General features: G+C 37.9%; 1 protein-coding gene across 2 annotated transcripts in view; it reads right to left on the minus strand.

The window, feature by feature from the left end:
- Positions 1-22,133, minus strand: part of ALG12 (homolog of asparagine-linked glycosylation 12) — a 342,508-nt gene that overhangs the window by 85,117 nt on the left and 235,258 nt on the right. For both annotated transcript variants that reach the window (XM_089828760.1, XM_089828761.1), the window contains 5 exons: positions 19,342-19,413; positions 18,898-18,984; positions 18,700-18,767; positions 12,577-12,645; positions 12,389-12,471 (listed from right to left, as the gene is read on the minus strand). In XM_089828760.1, coding sequence (XP_089684886.1) covers positions 12,389-12,471; positions 12,577-12,645; positions 18,700-18,767; positions 18,898-18,984; positions 19,342-19,413 — 379 coding nt within the window. The remainder of the gene's footprint in view (positions 1-12,388; positions 12,472-12,576; positions 12,646-18,699; positions 18,768-18,897; positions 18,985-19,341; positions 19,414-22,133) is intronic.

Here is a 22,133-nt window from a genome sequence, read left to right on the forward strand (position 1 = left end):
CATTGCTTGTTGGTCTGCACTAAGTTGAAGGTGGGGGGCCACAAGGTAGGTTTCCCAAGTTTTTTCCATGTCTCCTCTGGAAGCACATTTACTCCCGACCCACCATTAACTATGGTATCAATGAGGATTGTCCCAAGGATACCCATCTCTACTACCGCAAGGTATTGTCTGTTGTTCAACGCGAGTATCATAGGGTCTACTGCTGATCCTCCCGAAACGGTTGGCCGTTGTATGGTGCTAGCGCTTGGTTGTGCGGTGTAGGTGTTTAGTAATGTCATCTTCAATTGGGGAAAGGTGTGGAGCTCTTATACTTTAATTGGAACCTCCATTTGTAATATCCACCCTAGTATGTTATTCTAAGCCTCTGTTCGTCTAGAGGTACTTGGAACCACGGCTGTATCCCCCTTTGCCTTTATTGCCTTCTCTATTTCTTCTTTTGCCTCCGATACTCTTTGTTTTTCAGTACAGGGATCAGGGTACATGGCTTGTTTTGCTTGGGTACGAGTGAGTACTAGTACTTATTCTTCCTCAATGTTGAGTAAGTTGACCCTAGGCTTCGGGCAATTGGCTTCTTCGTGATCTCCGAGACCACACCATCAACACAACATCTGGGATGTGTCGCTCTTGTCGCAGTCTAGGGTGAAGTGGCCGAACTGACTGCACGCATGCCACTAAATCATCGGTTGGCCCTTTGAATCATATTGTATTCGGATTTTGTTTTCATTACCTCCTCTTCCTCCTTGCCACTTATTTCAGAGCCTACTATATGAAGCATTGTTTGTTTGCTTGTTGGCGGCCCCGGAGGTGGATGTTTGTTCTTGAGTGAAAAGGACTTGTGGCACTCTTGTCTTTAAGTTGTACGGGCATTCCTTTGTGTTATGACCCATCACCTGGCAGATGTCACATAGTGTCTTTTTGGGACACACTCTTTTTGTGTGTCCGCTCTCTTTGCAGTCCGTGCACCACATTTCCCCTTCGTCATTTCATCCCATGCCTCCTTTCATTGTTATCAACTCTCGAATCATGCGTTTCATATCCTTCTATAATGCTTGTACCTTTTTATTAGATTCACCCTCACTGTTACTATCATCCTCATCTAAGGATTCATCGCTCTCGGATGATGATGACTTGCTTTTATTTTTCTTCTTTAAAGTTTTACGTTCACTTTCCAAATTCATCACTCTATCATACGCATCAGTGTATGATGTCGGCGATGCAATCCTTATTTTTCTTCTCAGGGATGTATTTAATCCATCGATGAACCGTCTTTTCTTTAATTCATCTGTCGGTTGGGTTTCCATCTTTCCGAGTATTTCCTTCAATCTTCTATTGTATGCTCGGACAGTTTCCTTCTTTCCTTGCTTAGCGTTTGTTGTGAGGTTTTCACACATCGCCCCAAAATCTTGGGGACCCCCTTTTTAATCGCCTTTAGGGCCAGTGGAGAAGGTTAGATGTATTTTTCACCCGGTTTCAACTTGATTTTCCAGAGCTATCAGTTCTATCCTTAGGCCGAATAAGTTCAAAATTGATTTCAACTTGGCAGGATAAGATTGTGAATTTTGTAATTAGACGATTTCTTTTGAAAATTTGGATTTAATTGTAAATTTGAATGATTTTCAAATAAGGAAATTTTTCGTTAGACTTAGGTTCTTGGAAAATCTTATTTTTTTTTGGTGAAATAGAATTTAATTTTGTAAGATGAAGTTAAATTGCAAAATCGATTTTTACTCTAGAGGCAATTTTATTTTTTGTCATAAAATTTTAATTATTTAGCAAAATCGATTTAGAGGAAAATTGCAAAAATTGGCTTTAATAGATTAAATTTGCCTTGAAAGCTTTTGGTATTTAATGAAATTGTTAAATTAATATTAAGAAATGGCTTTTGGTTAGCCAAAATTCAATTTCAAGGATGTATTAGTCAGCAAACCCTCATTAAATAGAAATTTTTAGCATCCCCAAGGCACCATTCAATTTCGTTTTGCAATTTGTGGTTAATTAGTAAATTAAAAGTGCAGTTTTCATTTTAGAAAATTAAAATTTTGGCAAAGTATTTAAAGTGGGCCACTAACTTAGCTTTAATTTTGTTTTTTTTTCCTCTATAGGACCAAGTCGGCCAGCCTGGGAGGAAGGTGAAAGCTGCTATAAAGGGAGTCCCCTCCCATTTCATTTTCATCAATTCATTTGCTCCTCATGCTTGGGCGAATTTGAAGCAAGGGCAGATTTCCAGACTTGGCTGAAATTGGTGGAAGGCAGTTTTTTGGCGATTTTTGGGCAATTTCTCCATTGCCATTGTTGGGCGATTTGTCTAAGGGCCAGATTTTTGCGTTTTTGGGGATTTTTGCTCCACTTTGTGGGCTGCGATTTGTGCCCTAGGTGGCAGATTTTACAGATTTTGCTCCTTCTTTGCTTGGGCGAATTTTGTGGGAGCCGAATTTTGTGAGGTCCGAAATTTGTGGAAGACAAAATTCTGATTTTCTAGAGGGGTTGCAATTTTTATATCAGATTTGGGCAATTTTGTTGGGAGAAGAGATACATATGAAAGTTTGATTTTTGCATAGAAGGCAAGTGTTGGATAAGCTTAGAGGCTTTGTTTTCTAATTTGCAAAGGGATTTGTAATTCTTTGATGTCATATCCCGGGTTCCGAAAAGTTGCTGTAAGATTATTAGTTAAGGTGAAAGTCATCATCTAGAGTTGCAAGGAGTGCTTAAGCTGACATCCATTCTTTCGCTCTTTTCTAAGAATTGCACTACTTGGTTCTTCTTGCCTTTTGGTCCACCACTCTACCATCCCGTAATAGGGCGACGAGCATGGAGGATGATAGTGCAAGTAAAAATCCCAAGCGGGCAAACGCTAAGAAAGACAAAGAGGATATGACGCCCAAAACTTCCTTCTTCTCGAAAATGAAGAAAATAACCGATACTAATATCGCTACAGTGGACATGATACGAATGAGGGACAGACTAAAGGAAGGACAATCCCCCTTGGCAAAGAGGATATACAAGAGCGGAATTGTACATGCAGCAGCTTTTCCTCCTACTTTGCCTTGTCCGGAATTGATTATGGAGTGTGCATCCAGATTTGATCTAGACAGTAAATCCATCATTTTTGGCGAAGGGAAGAGAGTGTTGGCCAACATTGGCGAACAAGCAATTGAAGAGACATTTAATATTCCCCAGAGCAAGGGCATGACAGTTGTAATGGTGGATCAGGCGGCCAAATCATTTCAAGGTAACCAAGAGGCCTACTTCTCACATCTAAAGCGGAATTGGATACACGAAGGAAGGAAAGGAGTTAACAAATCAACAAGGCTTACAGTGGCAGATTTCAAGCCGGAATATGGCGATCTCATTGTTCTTCTCAGCCGGATCATGGGCCTAGCTCAAGCTATGCAATTCGAAAACTGGATGTACTTCTTCATTGATGAAATTGAAAAGGGAAAAGGAAAATTTGATTGGGCTAGGATCATAAGTGAAAATTTAGAATTGCAACTTAGAACAGTTCAAAACCAAAGGTAATTCTACATGGGATCCTATCTGTTTTACTTAATTGCTAGATTGTATGAGAGTCCGGGACTTAGGGCCTTAGGAGAGATTGGTAATGGGCCGGGGCAATATTTGGTGCATGAATGCTATCCGCAGCTTCATTTGCACAATAACAAGGATTACAAGATGTTTTGCGATGCATTCGCCATGAAGACAGTAAGGGTATTACAAGGGGCGCCTGCTAAGAGACTTTCATCGGAAGCAGAAGCAAGGATTAAGAAGTTTGGGAGTTGGTTCATCCAATTCCCGCAATTCACATACATTACAGTGGCAGGAAGTACAGTTTGTCCCAAGAGGCTTCCAAGATACCCGCCCGACAAGGTAGTTTTGATGGAATTGGCTAGGCAGCTTGAGCACTATGATAGAGTAATGAGGAATGAGGGGAAAACAGGCATTTCCTTCTCAATTATAATTGGCAATGATAGTTGCCCAAATCGGGCCACCTTTGAGGCTGCGGAAAAGGAATTGGAGTGGTATCATCTAGGCAGGTACAGAGCAAGGCAAGGATTCGACCCTGTTGGTCTTATCAAGGCATCTCATGGAAGCGAATTTAAGCATGTTCCCACTATAGAGGACTTTTGGGCCAATGCAAAGGATGATTTTCACGTGAGAAAGCTAGCTTTCTCGAGATTGTCGGTGAACATGATGAGAGATATCAGATGGAGAGGCCTTGATATTCCTGATCAATTGGAGGATGATCGTAGTGTGTTGAGAGAAGACTATGAGACAGTAGTTGGAACAGAGTTGAATCCAGTGGATTGGGACGATCATCAGGATCCTTCCTTGGAGGCAGTCACAAGGACAGTAGATTTGCATACCGAGTCGTGGTATAATGCCAAGTTGAGAAAGCTACAAAGACAAAAGGTTCTCCTTACTTATGAGATGATGAAACCGAAGGAAGGTCTAGTAGAATCAATCGGACAGAAGGGTGAAGGAAGTGGCCGGCAATCGGAGACAGTTAGAAATAGCAAGAAGAGGGCTTTGGAGGTAGAGAAAAGTCAAGAACGTTCGGAACCTCCAGCCAAGAGACAGCGGGCAGCGCCGTCAAGGGAGAGTATAACTAAGGCTAGAAGCCAAGAGGTCAATTCGAGTGATAAAGGGGCCGCAGTGGAGGTGAGCTCTGATTCGGAATCAAGTGGCTACAGTGAAAGTACGGAGTACTCCCCTCTCTCGGAGAACCAGCAAGGAAATATGGCAGAAACTAGTAGAGAAGAAGATGGGCCGATTGATATTGAAGAGATAAGTCAGGCGTCTAAGGCCGTTGGTGATGCTTTGTTGGTCGAACCGAATCCGGATTTGGGGAGATGCACTGCACCACTATGGTTAAGGCAAATGCTTATGCCAAGAGGCGAGGTGGTAATGGCTCACGCAGTTGATGATATCCAAGGACTAATAGAAAAGGATGATAGCGAGAACCAAAAATAGATGGCAAATACGGTGGCAAGGGTAATCAGAAGCGACAGTGATGGTCACCGAAGGGTTCAGATTGCTATACCAACAGTCAATAAGGCAGCGGATGAGATTGCAACCCAGGAGTACGAAATAGTAGAACATAATTTGGGAAGAAATACAGATGATATGGAATGTGAGGAGGTTCAGGAAGGCATAGCATCAATCAGAGAAAGATTGAGGAAGGCAAACGAAAAGATAGTAAAGTTGGAGGCCGAAAACAAATATTGGAGAGATTGCCAGCCAATCCAACAGTTGCATCAGGCAGCCCTTCCTCAAGACAGCGGGAGCAATTCGGAAGAGGTATCAGCTCAGTTACATGAAGTAAGGGGTTGGATCTATGATACAATCCAAGATGGGCGAAATTTCTTGCCCTCCTTCATCTCAACATTCCAGTCATTGGTGACTGTTAGAAACAAATTCAGATTATTTGAAGAGGAATGGAAGAATTTTCTTCCCATCAAGGATTTAGTTATTCCTAGGCTGCAGGCGTTCATTAGGCTACCGGAGGCATATTTGGAAAGAGCCCGGTTGGTTGATGAGAGAGGATTGAGCATAGTTGAATCTTGGTATGTCGCATTGACTACCAGATTCAGAACACTTGAAGAAATTCATGATGAGATTGCACAACACGGCCCAAGCGTCGACACTTCCATTTCGACCATGATGAGCGATGTTGGGGTGGCGCTTGATTTTGAGGGTATTAGAGAGGAGGATGTCAGTGAGACAGGATTTGGATCGAGATTGGATGAGTTAGGAAAGGCTGCCGTCAAAAAGAAACATCTGAACACCCTTTCCTCACTCAATGCTTTTATTGGGTTTGCAAAGGAATATGAGAAGGATCACGAAAGGATACTACAAGCAGCAAACAGCGTGGCAAAGTCAGTAGAACTCCGAGCGAAGCACACACCTTGTCCTCCTATGGAAGAAGTTAACGAAAGGCTAGCTAAGTTCATTGCCTTAGCTAAAAGAACAAAAGAAAAAGGAAGAATTATATTAGAAGATCATCTTATGTAAGCCCAAGTGGCAACTTTCTCTTTCTTCTAGAATAGGACAAGTGTTTGTTTCTGATTGGCCACCATTTTGGTGCCTTCTCATTGGTTGCCACTTTTGCACTTTTTTCATTGGTCCATTGATGAGGTGGCATCTTCTCATTGGCCGATGGGGTGGCAACCCTAATTAGGGTTTTTGGATCCAATCTGGATCGTCGATCTTGTTTTGATCTCTACCGTCCATTGTATTTTGGACCTCTATATAAGGCCATTGGCTCTCATTTGTAAAGGAGGGGGGTTGGAGAAATTGTTGCGAAAATAATACCAAAGTGCTCTCTTTTTCATTGCATGTTGACTAAGAACATTGGGTGTTATTGCATGTTTTCTACTTCCACATAGTTAAATTTTCTTTTCAAGTTGAAGCAATTTCATTTCAAGTTGTTAGAGTAAGAGTAAAATAAAATGGATAGTTGCATGGTAGCTTTGGTAGATGTTTGATAGGGGTCAACACTAGGCCACTAGCATCCTAGCTGCTGGTTGGGAGGCTTTGTGTGGTGATCTAGTTTACTTTCCTTTGAAGCGTTGCATCTATGGAGGTAGGGCCGCTGGTTAGCCTTCATTAGATTCGATCCCCGTCCATCTGCTAACCTTCCATTCTTAGGAGTAGGAGTAGTTGAGCAGCCAAATTTCATGCTTAGAAGAGGTTAGTTAGAGAAGTAAACCAAAACATCGGCATTCTCACCTTCCATCGCCATTCACCCTACATTGCCATCATCGCGCCATCAACATCGTCTAGCATTCACACCGAACCACCATCTCCATTTTCTCACCAAGATCCAAATTTTTCTCAAACAAGAAAACGTAAGGCCGCCTACGTGATTACCAGCAAATCACATTGATAAAACTAAGCGAGTATCCAACGGTGTAAGGAACATTGGAGTTATACTCATGTCCCATGAGAGATAACTTTTCAAGAGAGGAATTGTGTATTTGATATTCTGTATCAAGCATCCAATTACTAATATGTTATGTAGTGACAAAAAACTCGCATCAATAGCGTTGTAGATATCTGTGATGATCTCATTGTCGTCTCGAAGCAGTTTGAATTTTGCTTGGAATTCCTTCTTGAGATTGTCCCATGAACCTATTTTGGCTTTGTCCATGTCCAAGTACCAGTCGGTGGCAACACCCCATAGTATTGCAAAAAACTGTTGGACTCATTCATCTTTGTCAGTAACAAAATTTGCCACCTAGATAGTTTCACACGTACGACAATTTCTGACAGGACCTTCCTTCCCATCATCGGTAAACTTGGGTAATTTATGTTTCAGCCCTGCCATAACTGGTGGCCGCTATGGTGCTACAGGTGGTTGCTGTGTCCGTAATGATTGTTGTTGTCGTGCATGCACTTGTGCCTGTGTGCACTGCGGTGTGATAACTTCGGTGAAGAGGCGTGGTCTACTGTCAAACAACACTTGCTCGAATGGTGTATCTGGGACAAAGTAATCACCGTGTGCTCATGCTCCTTCAGCACCTTGAGCCACATTGGTTCCCTCTTTACTTTTGTCTGGGTTCACCCGTGGCGTATGTAAGTTCAGAAACTCCTCTCTTGTCTCCTCAACCAAATTCAACCTTTGCCGTGTCTCTTCAAGTAAGTCCTCAATACTTCTCAGTCACAAACGGTTAGGCGGACCTTGTTCTCCATTTAATGCACCTCCTACGGCACCGAAGTCACCCTCCGTGACCCCACTGTCGTACCCGTCAGCGAGTTGTCTGAGCCTTTGTCGTCGCTTGACTTGTTGTGTGAGGATCAAAGCTCTTTGTGCAACATGAATATTATTATTATTTTGTTCATTTTTATTTTTATTTTTGTTCAACTGATTTGGCATTAATCCTTAAAAGACATCATAGTTAACAAGAACACTTTTATTCATATAAAGTCTCTATACATCATTATGGTCATCTGTACGACAATTACAGAGGTTAGTGTTCTTTCCACTTATACTCTACTCACATTCTAATGGCCTAGGGCTCATGGGTGGGGCCTTTGGCTATTTTCATCATGCTTTCCGCTTCGTGACGGCTGCGTTCCTGGAAGTTCCAAAGGGTCTACTGCCTTTGTTGCTCCCGCTCAATCTCCTTGCATTGTTGTCCTTGTGCCAGGAAGGCTTGTGCAAATAGTCTGGGAAATTGATGCAGCACTCGGTTGGCGGTAAGGCTCATGTTTAGGGAGTCCCACACGGTGTCCTGTAGAACCTCTTCTTGTATGGCTTCTCTTCGTATGAAGGTTTCAATACTCGAGTGGAATAAAATGTGGAAGTTCTCCATCAGTTTGTGCTCTCCCTCGAACAACTCGGGAATTCTATTTTCATTCACTCTCACATTCTCCTCTAGGGGTATTCCCATTTACTCTACTTGTGGTATGCCATTGGTCGCGTTGCTTTCCCCAAATTCGAAATGGCAACAGCGCCAAATGTTTACCCTCGTGGGTTAACAGAGACTAATTGTATACAAAAAGTAAAGTACTCAACATGAAATGTAAGGAGAGATAATAATAATATATTCATTCATTGATCACCGTACACAAATGTACTCCATACCAACATGTCTCAAATAAGGAAATGATGCATACATATACTATCCGAGGGATCGCGAGGCGAACTGTCGCGACCGTGTAACTCCCTCGAATGGGCCAACCATCCAACTACCCAATAACCCGACAACAAATCTAGAATCTACATTCAATGATGATGATAGAATTGGAATGCGGGCATCTATCGATGTGTTAGGAAGAAGATGACTCTCATCACATTCCTATATCAAGCACAACCAAATGACGAGGCAATATGCTTGACTAAGTGCCAAATAGAAAATTAGCCGCATGGATTCTGTTGTAGAGAATCAGTTTGATGGTTGAAGCTTTGAATGTAGATACATATTGCATTAGTCAGTGCCAAGTTAGCCATCTTTTACCTGTCAGCTCCTGTGAATATAGAAGCAGTGGAGTTGGAGTTTGCAATCTTAGTGACAATTTTCAGGCCTGTGCCAAATATGGAGCTTTTAACACGTTACATAGACATCCATAAAGCATAAAAGTAGTGCTGGTACAAAACATTGCTGCACATATGTAACAGTTGGCAGCATCTGACCTGCTTGATATAAAGCTAGATGAACATTATCTCAAAAACCACCCGTGTGTTGCAATAGGAACAACTTCCTCATTCAAATAGGCCATGACTGAGATGTTGAAAAATACCCTTGAAGCCAAAACATTGGAGCAAGAAATCGACTCTGTAGCAGGAAAAGAGTGGATGGTAAGAGAATCTGATCTTCCCAGCATGGGATACCTGCATTGTGTGGTTAAGGAGACCTTGAGATTATATTCACCAGTGCCATCAATGCTACCCCCTTGAATCTACTTAATCTTGCACTCTAGGACCCGATAATTTTGTTATACATGAGAAAACAAAGCTTATAGTTAATAAGTGCGGCCACTCTCCTCTGCTTGCAGACATGGAAGCCTTTAAAATAGAGTATGCACATCCATAGCAGCTTGCTGACCTTTATTATTCACAAGGCTTTAGATGCATGCAAAATATCAAACAACAGAAAAAGGGATGCTAATACTTTTCCGAAAAATCCATGGTACAATGACGAGTGTAAGGCAGCAAAGAGATCTATGAGAGGGAAAGACGCAAACAAAGATCTCAATAAGTGGTATACAAAATTGATTCACGCTAAAAAAGAAGAGTATGTTACAGCAAGAAGGCAAAAGTTAATATCCCTTGGAAAGCATGATCCCGAGAAGTTTTGGAAAGAATTCCAACAGGAGAGAAAACAAATAAATAACAACATTACAGATGCACAATTACAGGCCCAAGAAGCATCATGACAACAAGATAGCCTCAAGGAAAGACTCCAAGAACTGGAGATTGGATTGAGTCAAGAGAAGACTACATGGATGGAGAAGAAATAGAAGTTGGTAGCCAAAGAAAAAGATCGTATGGATGTCATATGACTATTGAAGGCAACAAGGGAAAAACAGTTGGTTGTAGAAAGAGACCTGAAACTCCTTCGGCAACAGCTCCATGGACTACCTCCGCTACTCTAGGAATGTCTTCTCACTTGTCTCAGTATGAAGACTTTTTTGGTCATCTGGAACACGACAACTCCCAAGAAGGGGGATATTGTAGGCAATTAATAATGGTTAGTACATTAATACTTTGTTAGTAGTGGAGTATAATAAGTTGGTAATGCTGAAGGGTTGTGACAATTGGTGGTCTTAACCAACCAGGAATGCTATATGTAAGGGATTACCAAGACTTTGGGGGATTATGCTTATGGTTTTGTGTAAGACTCTAGTACAATCAATGAGAATAATATTCTGCCATTCGAATGTGTTGTGTGGTACTACTCTATTGTCTCTCTGTTATTAATGTAGCTGTTGTATAATGTTAGTAAGTGATTACTATGACAATATCTCATTCACATTTGGTCTATAATGGACAGAAGCAATATTATGCATTTAAGGTTAATATCAATATCAGATTGAGTTAACAAATTAAGGACAAAAAAATATGATTTATCTATGCTACATCTCCTTTATTTGCTGCTCATCTTAAAAGATTGCAATAGTTATATGTTGTTCAGGATTTTTGTTTGGCATGAGTTACATATTGCAATATCTAAGAATCTAAAACTGAGTATTCAAGATAGCAAGCAAACTGCTTAAAAGAATATCTCAGTGCAAAGGGGAAAATTTTGGTTTTAGAACAGGGCTGCATAATACAGACAAACTTCAGAGCAGGGTGAATCTCTTTACTTTCTTTATGTAGTCGGTAAAATGTATAGTGTAGCCGACGGGTAGAGTAGTATCCGAACGGGCGCATGACGCTTGAGTCACCCCTTCGGAAAGGTATATGTACACGTCTGAGATGGACTTTGGAATCATCGTTGTGATCATTGTAATCATTTTATTCGGATTGTAAGCATTGAGTGTATATATGAATAAAGTATCTGTTCTGTGTTGTATCGTGCTATACTACATGTGTTTAGTTCTTATCCTGTATGGTAAACACTTTGTCTTTTAAGCATTTCTCTTCTAAAAACAGAGGTAATCTACCTTGGAAACCCAACTCTCATATTTTGTGTACTGAAAGAATGTAGTGACTCTAAAGGCAAAAGAAAAGGTAGAGATACTTAAACCTTGCTTATGGCCATCTCAAAAAAACTATGTTACCCGCGGACGCGTTTCCAGCAAAAATTGATCCCGTCCCCACATCCCCCAGTCCTAGAAACTCGAAAGCTTCCGGAAACCTTTCCCTTGGCTGTCCCATAAAATTAATGTTTCAGTTTTGATAATTTGTTTGATTTCCACTCTCATGTGAACTCTAAAGTTAAATTATTTAACACAAGCATTATATGTTAAGGCTCTATAATTTATATAAGCATGCATTATCCATATTTTTATAGGAATATTTAAAATTTCCCTGTATATTTAAAATTTTCCCTACTTTTTATATAGTTGTTCCCACTGCCGTCCCCTGCCATCCCCTGCTCCAAGAAAAAAAAATCCGTCCCAGAAACCCGTTTCCCTGTCCCCACGTCCCCCTGTCCCAGAAACCTGGGGTAACATAGCTTAATTCTTTTGTATTCCATTTATAACACTTCATGGTTGAAAAATGCACACCACACACAGCAGAACCTAATAAGAGTATTATAAGACATTAAACTCTTATTTTGATGCTGTTACATTTCCTCTTCTTTTTGAAAATAATATTTTCAGAGGTTTTGCCTGCTTTATACATGACCATCCACTGGAGAGGTTCAATTTTGGCACACGATATTCCTTGAGAAATATTTCTTGGCTACTTTTGGTTTACCTATTGATTTTTAGCATCCTTTTCTGAAAGATTAGATTCAAAATAAACTTAAAGGGCATCAAGAAAGAGTCTGATCCATTTCATTAATTACAATGTCATGACTGGTATTGAAGCCTGCTCGAAGCTAGAATTAACTTTGTATGTGTAGGAAGTGAAGCTTTGTTACAAGATTTTGTTGTACTAATTTTGTTATGTAAAAATTAATGTTTTTTTTAAAATGAATATAATACAAACATTAAGTTGTTTAATTCTGCATAACAGATACATCTTATATCACTTCTAAGTTCCAACCATGAAGTCCCTTCCATGGGAAAATTTCTTTTCCCATCTTCAACCATACCATGCGTTAATCCCAAGGTTTAACTTATTGAATCATCTATAAGAGAAACATTTCTGTGTAAATTTAAGAATTCTGGTCAAGATCAAAACAAATTCACTAAGCTGTTACCTTTAATTTTCAAGATCAAAACAAATTCACTAAGCTATTACCTTTAATTTTCAGACATACTCAAATTCTATTACCTTTATTATGCAGAGCACTTAATGCATATCCAGCTGGATAGTTTGCATAAGAAGCAGCACTCATTGTAATAGAGAATCCTAAACTGAAGCATCCAGCCAAAAATTTAGTCATAATATATGGAATATACAATATATACACAAATAATGCCTTGGCCTAAATTATTGAAAATAATAAAATGGTTTCCAACCTTGCAAAGAGTGAGCCAATCATGGCAATATATGCCCACTTCCAAATGTTTTTCCTCCTATTATTGAAACTGCAAAAACAAATTATTTAATTAATATGGCCATCAAAATTCCTTCTTGTCTGGTACTCGATGCCTATACAAGTCCTTGATAAAAAAATTCTTAGCTACAATAACGAAATAAGAAATTATTGGCTCCAATTTACGACGACTGGAAAACAAAGAATTATGATATTCCATATCATTAATGACTTGTAGCTTCAGTTGGATAACTGATCAATAAATAAATCACACACACACACACACACCCACATACTCTTCACGGGGAGTCATGCCCCCCTGTAGGCATGTCCCACGGCAAATATTAATGCCTTTGCAGGTTGAGACTAAGACAACAAATGCAGAAAAACATAGAGTCTTCAAAATTGCATCTCATCTGCAAGGAATATAATATATATACTATAGATTAGAATCTGCAATAAATAAGCAACAGAGTCTGCAATCAGACTTGTTTATTGTAATTAATAAATTCAATATTGATAAGTAATACCAATAATATACAAAGAGAAATAACATATATACTGTTACAATCTGATCATAAAATTTTAACATGGTATTAGAGAAGGTTTGAGAGACGACCAGATCTGATTTTTTTATTGACAAAAATAAATTTAAAAAAAAAAAATATATATATATATATATATATATATATATTCTTTTGGAAATATTATACATACCAAAATGGTGAATGGAATCAAACTTGAAGAGACTTGAAGGTGCTTCAAATTTTGAAGCATGGAAATTGTGAATGATGCTAATACTAAAAGAGCGTGAGTCAAAAACAACTGCAGAAAATTCTTCTACATCTAATGAGAATGACGAAAAGAGTCAATGGGAAAAGGACAACACCACAGCTATGAGATTACTGGTGGACGGAGTGAAATATCACCTACTACCTATTATCACAAAGCTAGACTCTGCATATGATATGTTCAAAGCCCTAGAAGACATGTTTGAGATCAACACTAGTAGACTTCTTGCTCTCAAAAATCAACTCTCATATGAAGATGAATAAGGGAGAGACTATCACCTAATACTTTATGAGTATAACAGAATTAAAAGAAACCAACTCTCCACAATTGTTAATACCTATGATACCAAGGAATTAACAATGATAGCCCTAAATGGACTTCCTATATCTTGGGAAATGTTTATAAAAGGAATGAATGCTCGTTCCAAACTTCCCAAATTTGAGCAACTAAAAGGTGACTACATTCAAAATAGTGCAGATTAATAACTAGAGGAATTGGAATAAACTCCACAAAAGATGATTCAGATTCTCATAACCCAACATAACAAAAGAGGGAACAAGACTTTTCTGAAAAGGAAAAAGGGCAAGGACTGAAATGGTAAACAACCATTCAAGAAAGAAAGAGACTTTTCTAAGATGCATTGTTATAGATGTGACAACTGTGGCCATGTTGCAGCAAAATGTCCTGATAGACTCAAACATGAAGCCTCCTTCGTTGAAGTCAGTAAGACAAACATGGATTCAGAGAAACGTGTATTCTACTCCATCCTATCTAGTCAGGTATCAAACAGACCAAACACGTGGGTAATAGACAGTGGAGCTTCTTGGCATATACAAGCTTCAGGGAACATCTAGATTTCATAAAAGAAAACAATGATGATGAAGTAACTATTGGAAATGATACAAGCAATCCAGTAGAAGAATTGGAACATGCCCTATCAACCTCAAATCAGACATCTCACTTGAACTCACTGCAGTACTATAAGTACTTGGGATAAAGAGGAATTTAGTCTCTATTTCAGCACTTGAGGACAAGGGATACAAAATCACTTTCATGGAAGAAAAAGTCCTAGCTTGGCCCAAGAACTCAAATATTAAAAATGCTTACACTATTGGAACAAGGCATGGATGCCTTTACAAACTATGCACTCCTCCAACATCAGCATTAATTCATGAATCTACTAAAAAAAATGATATCTGGCACATGAGATTAGAACATTTCAATTTCTGAGGACTACCTTCTTTAGAAGAGATGGTATTAGGATTAACTAAACTCAAACCTAATCACGAAGGGACATGCAAAGGTTGTGCATTAGGGAAAAATATCAAATAAACCTTTCACAATAGTGAAAGCAAATCTAAAAATGTACTAGAACTTGTTCATTCTAAATTATGTGGATCAATGCTAGTTCCCTCCTTAGGAGTATTTCGTATAACATTAACTTTGTAGATGACTACTCTAGGAGAAATGGATATATTTTCTAAAATGTAAAGTATCTGAAGATTCTTATAAGGTTTAAGGAATTTAAAGCACTAGTAGAAAACATATCAGGAAAGAAGATCAAAACCCTAAGAAAAGATAATGGGAGGGAATATACATCAGGAAATTTTCAACACTTCTGTAGAAATGTTGAGATTAAGAGGGAGTTATTTGTTCCTTACAATCCCCACGAAAATGGTGTTGTAGAAAGAAAGAACAAAACTATTGTTGAAGCTACAAAAGCAATGATACATGATCAAAACCTAGAAACTCACCTTTGGCTGAAGCCTCTAGTGCTTCTGTATACATTTAGAATAGGCACCCTCACTCTCATGATTCATCTTGAAAACAAAACTCTTGAAGAAGCATTGACTGGAAAAAAATCTAACATCAGTCACCTGAGGATATTTGGGTGCCTTGTTTATATTCATATACCTAAAGAAAATAGACCTAAGCTAGAACCTTCTAGGAAAAGAGGAATTCTTGTTGGGTACAATGAAACATCTAAAGCCTATCAAATATACATTACTGGACAAGGATACTTTGAACTAAGCAGAGATGTAATATTTGATGAAGATACTGTATTCAAAAGATCCAAGGATGAAAATGAATCCAATAACTAAGATATTCAAAGAGATTCCTCTTCAGATCTTTAAAGGAATCTCCCCCTTGAGATTCAAAGGCAGGATCAAATAGAAGATAATCTCATAGAACCTATGGATACAACATATGTACCTAGATAAAATAAAAAAAGATCTTTGTGGGCTCGAAAGATGATTGAAGAATCAACAAAATATGCAGCTCCTCCAAGATCTCTTAGAGAAAGAAAAAGGCCAAACATATTCTCTAGTTATATTGCACTTATGAGTGAACTTTCAAATTCAGAACCCTCAAATGTAGAGGAAGCCCTTCAACATCAAACTTGGAAGGATGCCATGATAGAAGAATATAATTCCATTCTTGAGAATGATGCTTGGGTTATTGTTCCTAGACCCAAAGACAAGTCAGTTGTATCATCCAAGTGGTTGTTTAAAATCAAACATGCAGCAGATGGTAGCATAGAAAAATACAAGGCTAGGTTTGTTGCAAGAGGTTTTTCTCATAAGGCACTAACTATACAGAAACCTTTGCTTCGATTGCCAAATATACCTCTCTTAGAAAAATAATTGTCATTGTTGCATCGAAGGGATGGAAAATTCACCAAATGGATGTAAAGATTGCTTTCCTAATGGAGTTATAGAAGAAGTTTACTTAGAGCAGCCTGGAGGATTTGTAGTGCATGATTAGCAGTCTCATGTATGCAAATTGAAGAAAGCTCTGCATGGTCTCAAACAAGCTCCCCGAGCTTGGTATGAAAGGCTAGATCATCATCTATCTAAATTTGGTTTGTCCAAAAATGATTATATCCAAACTTATATTTCAAAATACAAAAAGGAGATGTGTTGATTTTGGTGCTTTATGTTGATGATTTATTGATTATAAGAGAAGATCACCACATAGCCAAGTGTAAACAAGATCTTGCATCCAAATTCTATGAAACATTTGGGAATACTTCACTACATCCTGGGTTTAGAAATATGGCAGCATACAAATGAAAATATTCTAAATCAGGGCAAGTATGCTATAGACATCCTAAAAAGATTCAAAATGATGGATTACAAGCCTATTTCGACTTCTATGGAAAGAAATTTACACAAGTTAAAAGAAGCAACTACAGACTCAAAGAATGCTGACCCAACTCTCTACCAACAAATTATTGGTTCCCTGATGCACTTAGTGAACATGGGACCTTATATCTATTATGCAATAATTGCACTTAGCCAATTCATGTATGAACCTAAGAAAGTACACCTAGCAGCAGCCAAACACATCTTATTGTATCTCCATGGCACAATTGGATATGGTTTAAGATATAAAAATGTAGATCTTACTCTACATGGGTAGATTGATTCTGATTGGGAGGCAAATTCAGTGGATTGGAATTCAAATAGCAATATGGTTAAGCAAATTCAGTGGAGGCAAATTCAGTGGAATTCAAATAGCAATATGGAATTCAAATCCATGGGAGCACGAGAAGCAATATGGTTAAGAAAACTTCTAGTTGGGCTATTTGAAAACCACTAGAACCTACCATCATTCAGTGTGATAACTAGAGTTCTATCAAACTCTTCTTGAATCCAATATTTCATAACAAATCAAAGCACACTGAGATCCCATATCACTACATCCAGGACACGGTTGAGAAGAATGTAGTCGAGTTGAGGTATATCAATATAGATGACTAGATAGCAGACATCCTCGCCAAACCTCTTGTGAAAATGAAGGTGGAACCCTTCCGAGGTAAACTTGGTATGATTGTAATTACTGAGAATGAGTCTCAACATATTTGATACTAATGAAACTATTTTTCATCATGAGTATTATTTCATGACTACTTGGGCCCTGTGTACATCATGAAGAAGTGATGACTTCTAAATGATTATCACTTGTATTTGTAGAAGTTATTGAAAGGCAACAATCTTACAATAACTTAATCTTCTATTGTGATGGATATCATATGATGTCTAAGCAGATCTTGATAGATTATATCTTGTAAATCAATCAAGTAAGAGATAGATATCGCCACATAGATATGTATAAGTTGTATTGTATAGATATGTCATGGTGGAATAACATCCTTAAAACAAACCATGAGTATAATGTTCCTATGGTAAATATTGTTAAGTGATAAGTGTGCGCATACGTTATAAATATTTTGAGTACTTGGTGAATATCATGCGACTTGATATTCTAAGGCCATTACTCCTAATATCATGGGATGATATCATTATACTGAATATTTCATGATCAAAGATATTCATGAACATGTCATTGTTTATCCTCCCTAACTAAGAGGGAGTGTTAATGACTTGTAGCTTCAGTCGGATAACTGATCAATAAATAAATCATTCTTATAGACGACACGCGTGTGCACGCACACAAGAAGAATGATTATTTTGTATAATTTAATTGTATTCTTGCTGAAGTAATTAATATGCATTTATATTAAATGAGATTATCAAATTAGCCATATAGTTTACACACAAACACGTTTATTAACTATATTATTATAAAGCATATTAATAACATTAACAATACGTATTAAATTCAACCTGAATCAACTCTTTGAAAGTCATATCAAATAATCAGGTTTAAACAACAGGGTTTTGTTACATATTGTGGGACATGTCCACATGGGGACATGACTCCACATGAAGTCTGTCCATGAAGGATATGACTTAACAGGGAGTCATGCTCCCCCATGGGCATGTCCCACGGCATATATTAATGCCTTCGCAGGTTAAGACTAAGACAGCAAACACAGAAAGACAGTCTTCAAAGTCAAATCTCATTTGCAAGGACTATAATATATATAGTATATACTATACATTACAGTCTGTAATTAATAAGCAATACAGTCTGCAATCAGACTTGTTTATTGTAATTATTACATTCCATATTTGCAAGTAATATCAATAATATACAAAGAAAAATACAATATATACTGTTACAATCTGATCCTAAAGTTTTAACACATATAAACTTCATTAATCAATCAATTCATTGTTGAAATTATAACCATCGTTCTATCAGATCATGCAATAGGCACAAGCCAAAATATTTGATTTCAATGAGCATTATACAAGTTGAAACACATTACTTAAACAAAGACTTCTCTTTAGATGAGCATAAAACATGGAGTGATGCAATAAGATATCTTCCAGCTAAAACTATTGTTCGATCTCATTAGTATGTTGCTCCCGTAATTGCTTTCAAGGATGTCATGAGTTAATACATTCGTGTAGCTGCAACTGCTGCTGAAAGATTGAGCATGGGAATAGCAGATATAATGAACCGGAGCTCCTAAAACATGAAAATAATGAAAACATTGAGATCACATAGTAATATTGGAGACGAAACATAACTGCAAAATTGGAATTATAGAAGTCACTGAGCTAAACGTTTTGGGCCTTTTGACTCATGCTAGGTATACCTTATGTGGAAGCTTTGAGTAAAGTACAATAAAAGCCAAGATGGGTACTGCATACTGTCGCATTCTTCTTTCAAGGATTATGCCTACCTGCCATTACCACCAAAGCTACCATATTTATTAGAACAAGAAAAATCAAGGAAAGATTGGTTTTAATATATTGTTAAATCTTTTAAAATAATATCAATTCTTATGTCAATTCAAGCATATTTAAAGTTGAAAAAAGTTTAGGCTTTGGATGCAAAAAATATCTTTGCTGCAAATTTTGGCTCAAAGACATTGCTCTGAACATAGTCGTTTAGGAAAAAGGTAAACTGTACTGTTTTTCTTTAATAAGATAAACAGTTAGATAAACTTGGTGCACATACAAGAATCATGTGATTATTTTCAATAAGGAAATCAATACAGACAAAATGAAGTACTATCAGCACAGTTCAAGGAACTCACAAAGCACAGAGGGAAAGCCACCAACAATGATCTTGGAAGTGCCGAAGTAAAATACCAATGGACAGGAAACACCTGGGCAGGACCATAGATGAAAGGATAATTTTGGAAAATTTTCTCCTTAGAAGATATAATTACTGAAATAATTCAAAATAATAAACTAACAACTGATGTTTTAATGTGATAGACACAAAAAGAGAAGCAGAACTATCAAGATATAGTAACAAAGTTAACAAAATTTCTGTCATAAAATGTTACAGTAGTTAGAATGTACCATACTTGGCCCCAAAAGAATTTGTTTCAAATGTGACTAAGCATGGATAGAGATGCATACAGTGATTGTTATATGAAAAATATGATTTGCTCTAGAACTTGTAAATTGAAGTAAAAGACGAACATCGCGTGTTGATGAAATAAGTGATCCTTTCTCTTTTTGATATAAGAAAAAAGAAGGGACAAGGAAAAATGCACTCAATGGTCTACTTAGTCCCCATGGTCACAAAATTTCTGTCATAAGATGTTACAGCAGTTAGAATGTACCATACTTGGCCCCAAAAGAATTCGTTTAAAATGTGACTAAGCATGGATAGAGAGGCATACAGTGATTGTTATATGAAAAATATGATTTTCTCTAGAACTTGTAAAATTGAAGTAAAAGACGAACATCACGTGTTGATGAAATAAGTGATCCTTTCTCTTTTTGATATAAGAAAAAAAAGAAGGGACAGGGAAAAATGCACTCAATGGTCTACTTAGTCCCCATGGTCACTTGGCTAAGGGTGAAAGATTCCATGTAGGTTTTCAACGCCAAGAAATGATTTGATTTCTCTGATTTCTCTTGACTTTGGCGAGTATTTTGAGTGAAGACTAAGGTTTTAGTTTTTTTGCAATTTTATCATTTTTTTGTGTTTTTGTTATTTTTGAACATATAAAGAATGCAAGACACTAACTGAAACTAATTCTGAAACAAATCAAGATGCAAACAATAATAAATTCTGATCGTTAGTTTCTAAAATTTGACTTTTATTCCACAACACAAGAATTACATACCCATACATGTCTGCACGGCTTGCAAAGCATAAATAAATGCCAAAGTAATATGACAGGCTGATGATCTTTAACTGGCTCTTTTTCCTGCCTCACGTCTGCTGACAAAGGTAACAAATTCTGTTTTCTTTCTACGAATACTGCTGCTGCAAATTCGTTACCAGCTGGAGATGGTGTGGGGTGATTCCTGGTGTGTACGGCTGGGTGTAGTAATTAATGAAATTGTTGAATGTCCCATTCAATATCACCCATCTGAGCCAAATTTGCCATTTCAATCAATAACCAAACTGAAGCCAAGGAAATCACTTCTTTATGTGGCATTAACTTCTCCCCTCATGATGCATGGTCCAGCTAAGGCATTAAAATAATTATCAAATTACTTCTTCTGTACTGGTCTGCTAATTCTGATATGGAATTTTTGCTCTACTGAAAGATCCCTGATGGATCTCTGCTGCAAATCTGCTGTAGATTTATTTTATTTTTGTTTTTTCCTGTTTATTAATGTTTTCTTGTAGAACTAGACGGAAATGCAGAAGAGTTTTTTTGTTTTTGTGTTTTTGATGATTATTCCACATAGAAATGAGAAGTAACAAATGGCAAGAAAAGAGTCTGAAAATAAATAACAATATGCAGTAAAGTCAGAGTTGATACAAACCGTACCAGGCAGATCTCTGAATTAAAGAGCCAAATAAAAGATCCAGTACATTTCCTCTAACAATGACGCCACAACTGGCTGATGAAAACGGCTGATAAGGCAAGATTCTGCTGCTGAGTAACCGATTTTTCTATGTATCCAAGTGCTACAAATGACAAAGTACGGCTGCAAGAAATGACAGTGTACGGCTGCTAGAATTCACCTCCCATACGCCAAAGAACATGTCCAACAAAACAAACTGTAGGCCCAAGCTGAAGTGGCGTCTACTTTCCTCTTGAATACTGTTGAAACTACTGACAAACCAATACCCAATGTTGCCGAGGGTTACGTCCCAGCCAGCAATTACCTTGGGGTTTGCATCCCAGAATGCAAATCGTTCAAGCAGAGCAAATCTGAAAAGAAGTGTTTGAAAAATATGCATAATCATGAGAAATGGCGCCCATCTCCTTATAACCCTTTGCAAAGCAATTCGAACCCTAAAGTGACCCCCAATTGGCGTTGGCTATAAAAATGAATTAAATCTTATTTTAAAGTGACCATGTCACTAGAAAATGACCTTTTCCACCATAGGAATAAATCTGCTCACCGAATTGCCCTGAGACCAAATAGGAAAATTTAGAGAATTTCAAGACCTTTCCAACGAGCTATCATAACATGGGATACACATCCAGATGAGGCCAAAATTCCCTTATTACTCCAAAATGGCTATTAACTTAGCCTTATTTAAATATTAAACGCTAACTTAGGAAATATTAAAAATATAACCCAAATAGCCATAAACTGCCAAACTGACATCACAAACCATAAAATCATCTTGTCACCTGTCTGTGACTGAAGTCGGAAATCAAGGATCCACCAGCAATGTCATCCCTAAAATCTAGGGATGCTCCTAAAATTTAGGAAACAAGCCCTATCCCTCTGAAACTGAACCCAAAGGGTCATCTCATGGAAACCCAGCCCTAGGCATGATCATACCTCCTAAAAAGTAGGAATGAACCCCATAAATGTAGGAACTGCCTCCTAAAAACAAGGAACGTCACCCAACTGATCAATACCCACCAGAAAACCAAGTCCCCAACACTGAATAACCACA

Source organism: Cupressus sempervirens, chromosome 5 (genome assembly GCF_028749045.1).
Source record: "Cupressus sempervirens isolate cs-2001-9-10 chromosome 5, ASM2874904v1, whole genome shotgun sequence".
NCBI lineage: Eukaryota > Viridiplantae > Streptophyta > Pinopsida > Cupressales > Cupressaceae > Cupressus > Cupressus sempervirens.